Source organism: Balearica regulorum, chromosome 5 (genome assembly GCF_011004875.1).
Source record: "Balearica regulorum gibbericeps isolate bBalReg1 chromosome 5, bBalReg1.pri, whole genome shotgun sequence".
Classification (NCBI taxonomy): Eukaryota; Metazoa; Chordata; class Aves; order Gruiformes; family Gruidae; genus Balearica; species Balearica regulorum.
This window is the reverse complement of record NC_046188.1, coordinates 18,098,274-18,115,485: the sequence shown is the minus strand read 5'-3', so window position 1 is coordinate 18,115,485 and position 17,212 is coordinate 18,098,274. Positions and strand designations below refer to the sequence as shown.

The 17,212-nt window shown below is 38.4% G+C and overlaps 1 protein-coding gene across 7 annotated transcripts in view; it reads left to right on the top strand.

Annotated features, from left to right (window-relative positions):
• Positions 1–17,212, top strand: part of SLC24A4 (solute carrier family 24 member 4) — a 410,963-nt gene that overhangs the window by 57,205 nt on the left and 336,546 nt on the right. For all 7 annotated transcript variants that reach the window (XM_075753658.1, XM_075753662.1, XM_075753657.1 and 4 more), the window contains 7 exons: positions 9,421–9,497; positions 10,707–10,781; positions 12,806–12,890; positions 14,324–14,427; positions 15,142–15,216; positions 16,222–16,247; positions 16,946–16,999. In XM_075753658.1, coding sequence (XP_075609773.1) covers positions 9,421–9,497; positions 10,707–10,781; positions 12,806–12,890; positions 14,324–14,427; positions 15,142–15,216; positions 16,222–16,247; positions 16,946–16,999 — 496 coding nt within the window. The remainder of the gene's footprint in view (positions 1–9,420; positions 9,498–10,706; positions 10,782–12,805; positions 12,891–14,323; positions 14,428–15,141; positions 15,217–16,221; positions 16,248–16,945; positions 17,000–17,212) is intronic.

Below are 17,212 nucleotides of genomic sequence, written 5' to 3'. Positions count from 1 at the left end.
AGGAATCTGAGGTGTAAAATAAAAGGGTCGGTGTCCTTGGGTGGGGTTTTGAAGAATACACATGCGCTTTGTGGAAAACCAGTACCATAATCATGGAAGAAGTTATCAGATTTCAGAAATTCTGTGACTGGGCACAGACCAACAGCTTATTTCACATAAGCACTGGAGAGATGTCAGAGGCAGATTTAGGGCACGGCACTGCACTGAATTAAAATCTTTTAATGTAAGTTGTTCTTAGACTGTAATAAAATTAGGTGTTGGGAATTTCACCTCCATTCAGCACTCATTAAGAAATGTTGATGTTCTCATTCTTAGTTAATTTGAGTGGACTTCATAGTTTGATAGCTGAACTGAAATCCTGGGTTGTGGTGGAGGTGGTGCAGGCAGGTTCCAGCCGTCTTCTGTGGAATTGCTACTTTGTAGTAATAAGGTTGAGATACAGCTGTATGAAGGCATCAGGCAAGAGCTATCCATATGAGAAAATAATGTGAAATAACTAACTTGTCAGAAAGAAAAGAAAACTCATCATGAGGTTCTTAATCTTTAGCTCTTTAAAGGCAGTTTGTAGAAAGTATACCAGCTGGAGGCCAGGGAGAAAAAAAAAAAATCCATAATCCCAAAACTTGGGGTCCTTTTAGAGTTATCTTGAGGACATTAAAACCATTAAAACAAAGCCCAGTACACTTGAAATGCTGCACTCTGATATGCCATTGTATCCTCATTTTGCAGTACTCATTTTGCATCCATGTGTCATCACTGACTCCATAGATCAGGAGATGAGATTTTAGCATGCCTTTCAATTTTCTTTTTGTTGGCAGATAATTTTAATGTATTTTATTTGATTGTTTGACATTGCCATAATGAGTGCAAATGCTGTTCTTTTTTATAAAAGAGAAAAGAAACTAAATGTAAGTCCAGGGTTTAATAAGGTATTAATGTTACTTTTTATTGTAGCTAATCCAGTCTTGTATAGATATTTTCATAATTTCATACTGGTGGAAGGAGAGTTTTGAAGGCTCTTTCAGTAATACACCATCCTTTACAATACATATATTAAATTGATTTAATAGTTCAGAGTTGAGTCAGTTATTTTCTTCATAAGCTGCCACTTACCATTGCACAGATAATTGCATTTGGCAGTCCTCTTTTGGTTGAGCAATGCAAATTGAATTAATATACCACAGAGAGAAAATTTGCTCATAACTCTACTGTTTGTGAGGTGAGGGCTATGGAGGAGGATGCTTAATGTGCCTCCTGCCATATGGTACTTTGCCTGCAAATAGAAAGCTTGATCTTTGACATCACGCAGCCTTACACTGATGCACAAATGTGTCTCAAAGAAGTTGGGTGGTATTTCATATCATTTCATTGTACTTCATTGGGATGCTCTGTTGCTGTCCAGGTGGTATAATCCATGAAACCAGTTTACTAGAGAGTTATCTCTAAAGGAATTTCCTTGCAGAATTTTTCAAGTAAATGCGTGCATTTCTTTGAGTTGCTCATTCCTGACTTGTTTTAACACTGGTGCCTAGATTAGCATCCAGCATAAGCTCAACTGAGTATTTGAGAGAAAATCCACATGTCATCCTGCTACAGAAAACTGGAAACAGCTGTCTAATGGGAATTGGAGGTTAAAGCTTGATAATTCTCATTTTTTCTGGATGGCACCCGGGATTATCAGTGAATTGTGCTTTTTTTCTTCTTTGGTCCTTGTAAGATTTTTAAGTTACCAGCTTTCATGTGTGAAAGTACTTGTTAAGTATACCGCTTTTCTCTACTGACAATTCAGAGTTAGCTTGTGATGCCAGAAAGGGCTATTTTAAAATTTGAGATTTATGTGATTTTTTTTCCCCCAGGAATTTAGGCTTTCTGTAATTGTGTTAAAAATATAGCTTTAATGTACTATTGCACATTTATGATTTTCTAATGACTGTTAAAATTTATTATATCTAATTTGGGAAGTAGTATTAAAAAGGAGGACTTTCATATGATACATTTTATATATGAGTAAGCTAGTTTCACTGTGATAACAGGATCTTTGGGTTGACTTTGTTTCCACTGTTAACACTGGAATACATAACTAAAACAAGTCAATACTTTTCTATGAACAAAAGCGATCCTGCTCTGTTCTAAAATACACAATTGCCATCACAGTGCAAGTGATGACAGTGCAAGAAGATCAGATGAGTGTATTATGCCATTCCCCAAGACTACCTACATGTCTGGCTGGCTGTACTGAGCTCACCACAGTCTTTCACAGACTGTTACCACTTCAGCACCTGAGCCAATATGTGAAATGTGACAGGGGACTGACCCTCTCGGCATTGGTTGTAGAGAGAATACAGGAGAAATTTCTCCCATTGCCATCAGGATGCTTTCAAAGTGGCTAACCTTCTTTCTGTAAAAATCTTCCCAGCACACTGATTTTGAAAAACAGTATGGGCCAAAGCCACAACTGTTTTGAAAGCAAAGGTGATTCTAAGATGTACTGAACCCATTCATTGCAACTCAGCTGATAGAGGACCCCTGCATTCAGGGAGATGTGGTTGGTAGAAATTATGATTTTCTGGCTTTCGCTCAAATCTTCTAACAGATTGTATTAGTACAGAATTATAAACTAGTGCAAGCTGCAGTACTGTGAAGGCTGTTGCAGTTCAACTCTTAGTGCACAAACTGTTGATATTTTACTGCTGACACCAGGTAACGATGCATGCATTTGCTTGACGGGTATAAAGAAGCTCATTTCCGCACATAGTGAGGAGTTTGTTTGCTGTCACTGAGGCCCAAATACATGTTCATGAACACAACACCAGGCCTTAGGAAGATGAGGCTGTGCAGTGTGAAAAGGGAATTGCACACAAGCAGAAATACACTTAGTGTAGAGGTGCCTAAAGCTGCTTGCAGTGCTTAAACAAATGACACAAATTTGAAATATTCAAGCTGGCTTGTGAATATGATTATAGAGGAGGTAAAAGTGGAAGTAAGTAATTCTTCCTTCTGTCTGTCCTTCTTCCACTTATACCTGTGCCCTGGCTGAGTCTGATGATCAACAACCCCTGAGTATCAGGACAAAGAGGTAGGTATCGCAATGTGTAGATGAAACGTGTCCTGAAGGGAGAGAGGAACAAGGGCAAAGGAACAACATGCAGGCATTAAAAGGAGAAGTGGGCTTCTGTGTACATCATTTGCCTAACCCCCTTCCTGCAAAGGCAGAGCGGAGCCAATTGCGTGTGTTCTTTCAAACAGCTACAGCTCTGTTCTCCCTATGAGGAGAAATTAAAGAGTTGTAACAGGCTTGAATGCTTAGCAGGTATTAAGACTTGGCATGTTTGTTGCCTGTGTGAGTAAATCAACTGCTGATAAGGCGAAGAAATCACATGTCGAGGCAGGTTATAAAACCACAGATCCACGTGGCTGTTGAGATATTCTGTCAGGCTTAGGAGATTTTGAAACTTAACTTCATTGGCAGACTGCCTGTCACAGTATGGATAGGGCATATGGGAACAATGCTCTGGTGGTACCCAGAAGTAATCCGGTAACAGCCTAAGTCCAGGCAGGTGTCACTGGTATGCCTGGGTTACCCTGGCTGCTGCATACCAGATCTTCACTCCGGAGCCATGCAGACAGCTCAAGCTGTGCAGCTGCTATTCTGTCCTGAGACATGCTATTTGCTTGCCTACTGTAGCTCTTTAGCCACAGACAGCTCAGTCAGAGCTTTTTATCAAAGGTGAATCATTCTTTCTGTCATGGCATAATCAAGGGGGTTTTGTTTCCATCAGTCAGAGAAAAGGTGGTGGAGTCCCCTCCCAAGTCGTGGCTGGGTAAGCTGCTTTTGTTTCCCCACTCATTTCATGATTGGGGAGAGGGAATGAGCTGCAGAAGGATGACATATCCAGTATAGACTTGGCTTTCTTGGTGACCTCCCTTGCCCCTCAATAAGTCTCTGCTTGATGAGATGAGCTGCAGGAGCCACGGGTTTGCAACAGTACCAGCAGGATAAATATTTCTGTATTTCTAGCTGATTTTAAGATGATTGGTGTATGCTCCACTCTTTTTTTTTTGGCAAAGGTTAGCCCCATTAGATGTACTGCTCTTCATTTCATCTCTTTCTCCCATCTGTTCTGTCTCTTTTCAGTAGAAACTGAGGAGACGTAGCTCCCACTCAGGCTGCCAGATAGCTCTGTCTCCCATACATGGAAAATATCTCTGCACGAAGTAGAGCAGTGCCCTGCTGCACACGCACATCAGATTGTACCATGAGGGCAAACTGTACTCTCTCAAACTCTGTGATAATGTCATATCCCCTCTGTCAGCGCATACAGATGAGGGAATACCACTGCCACCCTCAGTTAACTGATACTGATTCCCAGGCCTAGGCTAGGAGCCAAGGAAATCCAAACAGCCTTTTCCTGAGCAACCAGGTTATCACAGCAGTAGCTAAGAAAAACAAATCTTTGTTTAAGATATTAAAACAATGATACAGTGAGTAAATAGAGTGCATGTATATTAGGTATACAGAATTTATAGATGACATACAAGACCTATGATTATCTGGCTAATAAAGCCATAAAGACAGCAAATGCTTATACTGAAAAACTCCAAACTTTACTTTGGAACTCACTGGCAGGTGGCCATTTCATTAACAAAGAGATCTTACTTGTCAAGCTGCAGAGCCTTGCTTCATTTCCCTGGCTTTTAAAGAAGATTTTGTAGTGTCTCTATGTGAGAACAATTGCATGCCATCAGTTCTGTGTAGAGAGGAGCATTATCTTTGAGAAAAGCTGTCTTCATGTTAATTCATGTAAAATTATCTCTGTGAGGCAAGGAGATATTTATTACAAGTGGTTAGTTATTATGAATACTAAATCACCAGACTATGTATGAAGCAAGATGGTTTGCAGTGAAGCTGGTTTGCTTTTGCTTGGTGATCAGTCACCTGAGCTCATTTCTATCTCCTGACTCTTACCTTTGACATCTTCTGGTCTTCTGATTTCCTATTTAGTGTTAATTTTGAATAAGTAAAGTCACATTAGAAAGGTAGTGATTTTTATTCATGCTTCTTGAAACTTCAGTTTGTATTGATTCAACCATTTTTAATGTTATACTGTGAAATATTTTACAGTCAACTGAATGAGATTACCAAGTAGGTAATAGCTTCCCAGATGACACATTCATTTTGCCAAGTTATGGGACAGGGACATATTCCCTGTGCTATATGGTGGCAATGAGGGGGATGGTGCTGCTGGCACAAGCACCTGTGATGGGAGCTGCAAACCTTTGCATCAGAGTATGTGAAAGGACATACCCATTGTGCAGGGTCATGTTGTCATTGTTGGAGACTCAGGCCAGGGCTCTGCTTTTTGCTGTCCTACTGCATTGCTAGAATATCTATATTCTCACAGCCACAGCTTGAATGGAGGAGACAGAGGACAAATGGGGGATGCAATAAGAAAAATAGTATACATGTCCTGAACGCCTCCATGTGGGCATGGTATTTTAGCCAGTGATGCAAGAACAAATATATTGTGTAAGATGCCTGCAGCTATAGCTCTGGGTCTTTTCTCCCAAAGGAGAAGTCTCCTTAATGCTTTTTTAGTTATTAATTATTTTAGTTAATATTACTTGTTAATGGGCAGAATTTATTTAAAAACATGCTTTGGATGCTGATTAATTTTTTACCATAGTTTATTTCATGTGGTAGGGAATAACTCTTCTAAGAAATTTTGCTTTTGGCAGCTAGTGTAGCTGACGAGAAGTTCTTACATTTGATGGTATTCCAGTATTATTCCAGAAGGATATTCCTCCCTGATTGCTACATGGGGGGAATGGTATTACTGTATTTTGCTATATTACATATTACTGTATTACTATATATAGCAGTATATTACTACAGGGAACCTGCTTGGCTGTTACATGCATATAAGGTTCTGTTGGTATCTCAAAAGCTTTATTTGTACATAAGAGCATTGCAGCTTGCTGCATCTTGACCAATAGTTTGTGGATTATCCTGCACTGTCCTCCAGTAAAATAGTGTCAACTCTAAATACACAGCATCTCAAAAGTACAATGCAGCCAGTTTTCTCCCAGTTTGTATATTTCCAGTATCCTTTTGCTTGTTTGAGGGTAAGTGATGAAAACCAAACAGAAAGGAAGATGTTTCATTCATATATTTTGATTTTAGAAGTACTTGAATTTGTTTGGCTCCATAGGCAAATGTCTTCTATTTATGGTGTGGTTTGCATTTGTATAGCAATGCTATTTACTCAGACTGTTTCATAAGGTCACAAATCTCTTTACAGTGCAAATAAGGGCCCTTGAAGACTGTTGAGTTCTGTAGCAACCCAGACCCACTTTCTTTAAGCTAGATCTGCTTAACACTGCTGTGCTGATGGTCTTTAGGCACAGAAATACTCTACATATCCTTGAATGGTATTCCATACTTCAGTGAGTGAGTGGGTGTTACTGTGCTTTTGTCCTGATGCATTTGTGTGTTTATATCCACTATTACTTTCATTTTTCATGGTTTTCTGTAAGAAGGAGAACCAAGAATAGAACGTTTAGCCAGGAGTAGGAACACACATTCAGGAGTACCTAAGCAAAATTTAGTATAGATTTACATAGTTTTAGTTATCTGACGTTTAAAAGAAAAGATGCACCTATATCTTGGGAAAACTATATTCAACATATCAAGTGCTGATATTGGTTCCAGTCAGAATACAACAGGAAGAACAAGTCTTACTGAAAAGCCTGATGAAACTCAGTAAAGGAATTGCAGTCAGTCATTGTTGAAGAACTCCTATTTTATGCTAATATTTTATAGACAGTTAGTAGTTTTAAACAGAACTATAGTGGCTTTCAAATATTAGGTTGGAGGAGTTAGAGAGATTTCATAAAATGGTAACTTTGACTTTCGGAAGGAAGGTATGATTTATGTATATAAGGTTTTACATACTGCCTGATGCAAATATATTAATTAAAAATAATACATTTATGGTAGTAGGCACTAAGGAAAAAACAGATCTATGGGATCTTCAACTTTGCATGGAGATACTGTTCAAGTCTTTGTCAAGCTACACGTATGCAACATAGTTTGTATATGCAACGTATACAATGTAGGTGTGTGTAGTACAGATGTGAAGAGGCATGTTTGTATTTATATAAAACTTAAAGATTGAGGAGATGAGAAGTCATTCAGGTCTTTGAAACTAGATTATCCTCTCACTGCAGCTAAGATTTCCAAGTGTGTTTGCTGATTACTCAAATTTAAGATATTCTAAAAAGTGTAATCTTCAAAAAGTTACAGTGCAACTTTTCCTGAAAGCTAGGCTTGTTTAGTGTTTGAAGTTTAGTAGCTAAAGAGATCAACCATACATCAAATGTTTTCTATGTTCATGGTTATTGTTTGCAGAATTATATTGAGAAATTGAGAAAATATGCCATTGAAATTGAAAATGGAACAGCATAAATATCGTGTCTTCTGCTCTTAAATATTTTTAAACTGGCAGACTTGAATATGGGAAAGATGATCATATATTCTTTTTGTTTCCTTCCCCAAGTTTCAGTATATTTTTGTAAGTTCATAAGAACCCTCTGGACCTTATGTCGTTGTCAACCTACATCTACAACTCCTTGCAGAAAGGAACATCTGTTTCTGAATAATAATTTAATCATAGAATCATAGAATGGTTTGGGTTGGAAGGGACCCCAAAGATCATCTAGTTCTAACCCCCCTGCTACGGGCAGGGACACCCTCCACTAGACCAGGTTGCCCAAAGCCTCGTCCAACCTGGCCTTGAACACTTCCAGGGAGGGGGCATCCACAACCTCTCTGGGCAACCTGTTCCAGTGCCTCACCAGTCTAACAGTAAAGAATTTCTTTCTAACATCTAATCTAAATCGACCCTCCTTCAGCTTGAACCCATTACCCCTTGTCCTGTCACTACACTCCCTGATAAACAGTCCCTCACCAGCTTTCCTGTAGGCCCCCTTCAGATACTGGAAGGCCGCAATTAGATCTCCCCAGAGCCACCTTTTCTCCAGGCTGAACAACCCCAACTCTCTCAGCCTGTCCTCATAGGAGAGGTGCTCCATCCTTCCAGTCAGCTTCGTGGCCCTCCTCTGGACTCCCTCCAACAGCTCCATGTCTTTCTTGTACTGGGGGCCCCCAGAGCTGGACACAGTACTCCAGGTGGGGTCTCACAAGAGCGGAGTAGAGGGGCAGGATCACCTCCCTTGACCTGCTGGTCACGCCTCTTTTGATGCAGCCCAGGACACGGTTGGCTTTCTGGGCTGCAAGCGCACACTGCTGGCTCATGTTGAGCTTCTCATCAACCAATACCCCCAAGTCCTTCTCCTCAGGGCTGCTTTCAATCCATTCCTCACCCAGCCTATAGCTGTGCTTGGGATGGCGCCGACCCACGTGCAGGACCTTGCACTTGGCCTTGTTGAACTTCATGCGGTTCACACCAGCCCACCTCTCAAGCCTGTCCAGGTCCCTCTGGATGGCATCCCTTCCCTCCAGTGTGTCAACCACACCACTTCAGTGCATTTGAACTCCAGTGGCTGAAATAATTTTCACCCTTAAACTTCCCAGATTCCTGTCTGAGGCACTGTAGGTCTCTATCCCTGCCTGTCTTGTCAATCTGGATGGTTTTTATCTCATATATTTCTTCAGGCCTTTGATTTAATTGTTGTCTTTGTCTCCACCATCTGGAATATTTTTTTTTTCTTCCACTCTGTTGTCTTTGTGTGGAACATAGATCCTTTAAGTGAGCTCCACACAAGTTCACTGTCACCCTGAAATAATCCCAAAACTCATGTTGTTGCACATTCCTATCATCCACCTACCATTTCTGTTTATTCCTTCCTTCACCAGATGTAGATAGTAGACTTTCTGGAGAAAGTACTTGGAATCACTTGAATCTTTGTGAAACAATTTGCAGGACTGTGGAACCCTATAAAAGTTTGTAGTTAAGAACGTGACGGAAGGTTACAACCATTGCATAATTTTTCAAGGAAGGCACACTTAAAGCCAGGAATGTTATTTCAGGATGAATTTTTGTGCCTGTCACTTTGGAAGTATACTTAGAGGAGACACAGATGAGACGATAGTAGAAATGAGGCATTAAGAATGTGAAACTCTTAGTACAGTGGAGGTTAGTTTAAGTCACCGGAATAATGATAATAATATGATATAATAATGATAATAATATAAATATACTTAATAACATGTAAGTATCAGTTCTCTGTTTTTTCTACAGAGCAGAAAAGAGATTCTGAGATGGCAAGCTATAATGTAGTAAATTAGAAAATACACTTATGTTTGGTCATATATTTCTACAGATGCATCCTTATTTTCCAGTCTTCCATTTACAGATGCTGTAAAATTTAAAAAAAAAAAAAGTATTTTTCTCTTTCCAGCCATTAATGAATTTCCTGAAGATGTATTTACAAATAAAGAACGGCAGCAAGGAGGAGTTCTGCTTCATATCGTTGCTGTAAGTTTTCCTCTACTGTGCTTCATTTTTGTGTTCCTTTTATTTGTCTTGTAAGATGTTCATCATTTTAAAGGCCTTCATAAATAGAGCTCTGTATATATCAACATGTTTCTAATACTTTGATTTCAGTATTTCTAATATGACTATATGGGTGCAAATGCTCAAAAGGTAACATCTTAGGGACATGGTTTAGTGGCGGACTTGGTAGTGTTAGGTTAACGGTTCAACTTGATGATCTTAAGGGTCTTTTCCAACCTACGTGATTCTATGATTCTATGATTTATTTAAGAAAATTATGCAAGTCTGAATTTGCATTGCCTGCGCATTCATCCTCTGGAGATATAATCCTGGGTGCATGGATCACATAGCGATTTCTTCCACTGACTTGTATTTGTTTGTATTTAATCTTGTATGAACAGTGTTTGGAATTCCTTTGTTGATGGTATCAAGCATGATGTGGAAGATGCTTGATTTTCTTTCCCATTATGCCTCTATGCAAAAGATGCAATTGTAATTAAAAAAAAAAACCAAACAAACCCTGAAGAAATACAGAAAATGTCACGTGGAGTTTTATGTTTTATTGTAGAAAAAACAAAAAAAGTAAGCCCTGCTGGCTCCAGTTTTCCATTCCCAGCTCAGGGAAAGTAAAGTAAAAAGGAATTGTGTTTGATGGATAATAGCAGGATTAGGCCCACTGCATGAGCACAGCACATAAAGCCACATGAGATAGTGGGAGGATCACATGTATGCAAGGAACCGGGGTCGTTCCTGAGAGTTTTGGTGCAGTGAGCCATGGTGAGGGTCCCTTTATTTCCAGGTGTGATTATTTCTTGAGTACTAATCAACATTGTGTTACTTTCTATTTAATTACTTGGTCCAATAATTAACTGAAATACAGATGATATGTAACTTTGTAAGCCTTGCCTGTTACTTCCCTTTATGTGAGTCTGTTGTAGCACCCTATTCTGTCAAACACTCGTACCTTTCCTCTTCTAGGGTCCGGCAAACGTTCTTGCCCTAAACTTAATCTTACATTCAGGAATCTGTTTTTATGCCATAAATTGATCAGCAGACAGATTTCTGTTTGGAATGGAATAAAAAATGAAGCTGTCTATTTCCACTAGTCTGAATAAATATAGCATTGCTGCCTTTCCTCTTTTCATGTATAGGAAAAATCTGAAGTATTTCCTGAATTTATTTTCTTTACAGGCTCTTTATATGTTCTATGCTTTGGCTATAGTATGTGATGACTTCTTTGTTCCATCCTTAGAGAAAATTTGTGAGGTATGTTTATGCACTTTATTGTCCTTTTGGAAATTTACTTAGAGACTATTATAGAATCAAACATTTTGTGCCATCATTGTTTAGAGTTTATTCCTGTCAACTTTTTGGCCTCAGTCCTTTTCAAATGATTTGAGCTTTCCATCAAAAAATGAACCTGTGGTCTGGGCACATTGATCCCCCTGGCCACACTCGAGATAAAATGAAAGATTTAATGAGATCACATGGCAAAACCTATTCTTAAATACCTGAAGCATGTAGCTAGGATGTATATAACATGTGGATGAGTTGGGTTTATTATTATACTCCTAGTTTTAAAAGTCATTTGTGAAAAGAAATCATACGTAGACAAATTAATGTGTTGGCTATGCAAATTTTGTTGCGCATCTACCACTGTATCAGCAAGGAGAAAGCATATGTGTGTGATCCTAGCGTAAAGCGGAGAAAAGGGAGAATGCATGAGAAAAGTATGTACCTTGATTTGATATGGAATGAGAATACATATTTTATATGCAAAAATTAGTAAATAAATGTAATTCCTTAGCATAATTGTTGAGATTTGCAAAATTACATGTAGGATTCTAATTGAGTTGATCAGGATAGGATAGAATTTATACTTGGCATGTAAATATTGTGTTAGGTAAGGCTTTGGTGAACTATTACAAAATGAATACAAAATACAAAACCAGATTTTAATTCCGTTTTGAGGGCAAAATGAAAATCTCATCTCCTTTGCTTTTTAACAAAAATGTGAGTGACCATTTTCTGAGAAACTCCTGTAGCTAGTTAAAAAGTCTGTTTTCCTATGGATATATGTACTAAATTCCTATTAGTGTTACGCAGAGCTACATACTTCTAAATAGAAGAATAAAGGAGGCAGCCAAAAATAGTAAAATTCTCAGTAGTGATCTTTTCTTTCCCTTTTCAGATGTTTTGTCTTTAGCATGCACCTTATACACCATATTTAATTTGTACCAGTTGGGTTGTACCAATTAAGTTGTCACTGTTCTTTCATAAAATCTTTGCCTCTTTTCTCATGTTCTGCTGAACATTAAAACAGCTGAGAAGAACTAAGATAGCACACCTAGGTTTGAGCTCCTGCAACAGATCAAATGGTGCATTAAGGGCTTGTGTTTATGTTTTGTCAAGTTCTGTAGGATGCCATTTTCATCAGCTCAAAATGTTGTATACTGCCTGAAAAACACAGGATTTCTGTACTGGTCCTTTTGACACGAATCACTTTCCTATCCTTGGAAGAGAAATAAGGTGCTAAAGAAGAGTCTAGAGACTCTCAAAAGGGAAAAAGCTCCTCCATAAAACCTTCTTTATTGCTCAAGGGAAAGATCTTCAGATAGTATTATATTGATGCAGCCCACTTGTGGACCTACATGTATTTCTGCTGGTCTGAGAACTCTAAGTTATCTAAATCCTATTAGAGCTTGTGAGACACTGTCATAAAAATAGATCTGTCTACAGTACACAGGCCTCTGTGTCTAATTGGACTAATTTTGTCTGTGTCAGCGGACTCACTTTTGATTAACACAATTGTAAAGTGTAGCCACAATCAGGCCTGCTGTTTGTAAGATTTATTCACAGAGGCTATATTTTTCTCTTATGGGTTTTTATTTTCAAATTTTAGAAGCCCTAAGAATTGCCCTTAATTCTTGAATGATTGTATTTAGAGTTTCAAAAGTAAATTAATGAAAACAATTTGAGATGTTTACAGTCTTTTTGAATCTGCAGAGATTCTTTTCTTTAATCAGCTATATGTAAGCCACAATTGGCAATTCAGATATATATCAGTAGGTAGTTTTAACTGACACTTCGCTGAATTAGGGTATAAACATTTTACCTGCCCAAAGTATATTTGCCTTCTCAAGAGGCAGTGTCTATTTTTGTATCATAGTGACTGTTCATCCTTTAACAGCACTGTGGCCAGAAAATGAAGAGCTTCTGTCTTTGCAGCTATAGAACTGTGCAATGTAAATACAGTAGCTGTGCTGAAATTACCAATGCTTTTCTTCCAGAAATTACATTTGAGTGAAGATGTTGCTGGAGCCACATTCATGGCAGCAGGGAGCTCCACTCCAGAACTGTTTGCATCTGTTATAGGTATGGAGCCCACACACTAGCTTTTATGAGATCTGCTGTTAAAAAGTCAGCAGCAGATCAAGCAGAGGTATCCAAAAGTGCTACCATTCTACTGTCAATTTATAATCAGCAGTTGCAGCTGTCAGCTAGTCTGTGGTTCATGGTATAATTAACTACTCAAAATATCTCATGAAACTGTGAATCTCCTCTCAAAACACAGAGAGGAATGGCTGATTCTGAACATAGGAAGTAAAAGAAGAGATTTATTGCAGTCCCCTGAGAGAGAATTTGAGATATTTGATGCCTCTCTGGCTTGTTTCTTCACCAATAAAGGGAATTAATTTTAGCAAGAAAGTAGGAGAGCAGGGAACATGAGAAAAGAACAAATTAATGTGTAGATAAGTCAGATCTTTTAAAGGCAGAAGGACATGGTGTATATTACTTACAGAATTATTTGAAATAATCTCTGAAATATTAAAGATGATTGGTGTAGAGAGGAGGTCTAAATGGCAAAAGCAGTACCTATTAAGAGAAGGAAGGACAAAGGATTACACTGACAGAGAAGGGGGAAAGCAGCAAATTTGATAAATCTGTCTTTAGTAAAGCCTTAGTAGGCTTTCTGCTACTACCCTGACTTACATTTTTACAAACTTTAGCGAAGTACGGTCTAAAGGAATGCACTATAACATCACAGCAAGTGTAAGCCTTTAGTGAAAGATTTAAAGTACAAATAGACGCTGCTCTGTAGTGCATTCACACTATCTTTTTGGTTCTGTCTCAGTGCTGAAGATTACCTTAGCTAATCCCTGGAGGTCCACTCCAGCCCTTAATTTTTGTAATTCTGATACAATTATATTACAGATAGGTATCTCAGGCATAGATGGGTTCAGTACTAAGGGAAATCTGACAGCTGGTACTAGAACAGGTTAAGTCTGAATCTTGGTTGTCTGTTCAAGTCAGAAGGCACACATTAATGCACCCAAGGTGGCTACCAGTTTTTTGAGAGAATCTCTTATTCTCATGAGACATTGCAAGGAAGAACATACTAAATATTAAATACCTGGGAGAAAGGTTTCTGTGCTTTATTATACTGTTTGAAATAAATTCCATGCTCCTGATGTGACTGGAGATGTTTTATGCTCATTTGAATGGATTACTCCACCTCTAACAACCAAACTGTAAAACACAGGACTTACCGTTGAACTAACTAGCTAAGAAATCATTTACTTTTAATAAAATATATATATGTAGAGATGTTAAGGCAAAAATGGGGAGCTGCTAGCTAGACAAAAAGCACAAAATATTCCACAGAGAAGTGAGCGGTTATTATGAAACAAGTTTTGGTTAAACTTTGAAATAATCTCTTGTTCTCAGGTAGTAAATGTTCTAAGTAATTGCCTGTGACCTAAAAAGAAATGACAGTGGTAATAACGCATGTTTTGCTCCCTTTGCAGGTGTATTTATCACTCATGGAGATGTAGGAGTAGGGACCATTGTTGGTTCAGCAGTTTTCAACATCCTGTGCATTGTTGGTGTCTGTGGAATGTTTGCAGGACAGGTTAGTAAGATACTTATATTTATGGAGTTCAGTTGCTTACAATTCAGGGGTTTCTATGAGCAAATGTAGACAGCAACAACAAAAAGTACTATTAGTCAAAACCAAACATGAGCTGCCATTGTGAAAAATTTCAACTGTTGGAAAGAATTTACAAATAGCAAATGTTTCCAAAAAGTTCAGCAATAGTTTCCACATTCTGAACATGTAGCATATAGAGGAAGCTGGTTCCTCTTCATACAGTACTGTGTTCACAGTCAACTGATCAATGGCATCTGCAATCCCTCCTGGGGCTGATGGTGATCAAAGAATCTAGGACACAAGCATGAGATTTGCTCCATCTACTCAGTAGATGGTTAGACTGTGTATCATATTTTTTCAGGTATTAAGGCAAGTATATCCACAAATATAATGAAGTGGGAACCATTGATTTGCTGCAGTACAATGAATTGTACTTTACAATTGAAATTATGACCAATTAAAATATCATTAGTAAGAAATTTATTTCATTAATGGAAGTTTTTATTTGATTTTTATGACTGGTAGTTATTATAGATCCACTGTCTAACAGACTGATATGTCTTCCTGTTAGCATAAAACTGCAATTGGTTCCAAAATAATTGCTAACAATAATTCTGCTCACAAACCTAAGCGATTGCCTTTGTTTTGTCTTTAAAATCACGTATTTTTGTTGGCTAAAGTTGTGATATTTTTCAGGTGGTTTGTCTCACCCAGTGGGCTGTGTTCCGGGACTCTGTGTACTACACGATATCTGTGATCATACTTATTGTTGTAAGTAGTTCTCTTATCAATTAACGTGTTTCATTGCTTGAATTTTTGGAGGACCAGTCTGCTAGCCATTGATATACACTGGTAAATAGTTATTTTCCTAGCTAGTTCTACTGACATCTGGAAGTGATGGCTTAGCTCCACAGCATGGTCCAAATATGAAAACTTTATACAGCCCCACGGAATATGTGTCCATCGTGTCAAACAATGTCCATTCATTTTGTACCTGCAGTCTGTAAAGTTTAGCTTTACAGACTACTGTAGCAGGCTACTGTTACACAGTGCAGTTGCACTCTATTCTGCCCTAGGGGACTGCTTGTTGTAGAGATGAATAATTTTGAGCTACACCTCTATTTTAAATTGGGAAGGTGGCTGTTTATTGCTTCTACACAGTAATTTTATTTCACAGATTCTGTGTAAATTTTTCTAAATTGAGCACAGGTGAGATACCACTTTGTTCATGTTGAGCACTGTAGTAGCTCCTGAATGTTACTGTGTCTGGTGACAGGGAGGGGCAGAATCTGCTTAGTTTTGTAATAAATATGGATCATTAGCAGCTGCCCTTTCAGTTACAGGAGTTACATAGGGTGGAGTAAAATGTGTGTAACCACCTGGCCTAAGAGAAGAAGTAAACGACTGCCTTTTCTGCTAAACCTAGTGTAGCTGTTAAAAGGACTTAGAGCTAGATCGCTTCAGTATACATGACTTTGCTGTCATTTACACAGCACAGCGTGGGGGTACATGTGTACATATCTGTCTTTCACATGCTCACACTGTTTTACTAGATAGTATTTATAACAATCACTGAGAGGGATCCAAGGCTTGTTCACAAGGTTTGTGCTTTATGAGGGACACAATCTATACAGTGAAAGTTCTGGTTAGAAAGGGTCAAAACTTGAGTAGTTTCTGGCTAGATACGACTGATACTCTTTAGATAAATTTGACGGTTTTTCAAGATAGATCAGGGAAATGGTCAATTTATGTCTTTCCTATTTTTTTTCCTTCTAGTTCATATATGATGAGAAAATAGAATGGTAAGTTGTGTAAATTATTCCCTACAGTCCTGTATTTGCTTTAAGACTGATGAGTAAATAGAGTTACAGTGTAATTAGCTTTCATTCATACATGCTGGGAGTATGAGCTGGATTTGACACTTAGGAAATCCTATGTATTTTCTTTGGTTATATTTTTTATGATGATCAGGGAAAACTAAAAGGAAATTTAAGAACCTGGAAACATTAACTAAGTAAATAGGCTATATATAAGGCCTGAAGACTCACAGGTGCAGAGAGGGTAACCAAAGTGCTGCTGCTCTGATTCTGGCCATTAACATTTATGGGGGTGCTAGGTGTCCCAAAGAACAGTCCAAGGTGGGATCCTAGTGGAAGATCATAAGCATCTTCTAAAAGAGTCCTCTCAGAGTGCCTAGCCTGTGCTTCAGCAGTGAAATGACAAAATGCCTTGGCATTACGATCCTCAGAGGGTAGCTGTGGTTGCAGTCTGCATAGCACATTTCTGAAATATATGCGTTACATTTTATTTGCATGTTTATTGGAACCTGAGAGTCTGCTTCCTCCCCATTCTCCTGAGACACCGTCTAATCTTAATGATGTGAATCCTGTGTACACAAATGTGACTTGTACTAGATGTTTAATGCACACTCCTACATAAAACTTGTAAAGCATACAGCTGTTTGAATGGCCTTTTAACACTTTTTTTTTGTCTCTTTGAGGTGGGAAAGCCTTGTACTCATTATTATGTATTCATTCTACATACTTATCATGAAGTAAGTGCTTTTCTCCTCCTTATGGCCTTTAGGTGTTAATTGACCATCATTCTTTTGGTGTGGTTTTGTCCTTGGCCTTCCTGCTGAGGACAATACAGCCAGTCATGCTTCTGTGCAAGATCCCTTGCTTATTTATGCTTAGTCAGTTTCACTCTAGATTTCTGCTCAGTCAACAGCAAATATTTTCTTGCATCCTTTTCACAGTGCACTGAG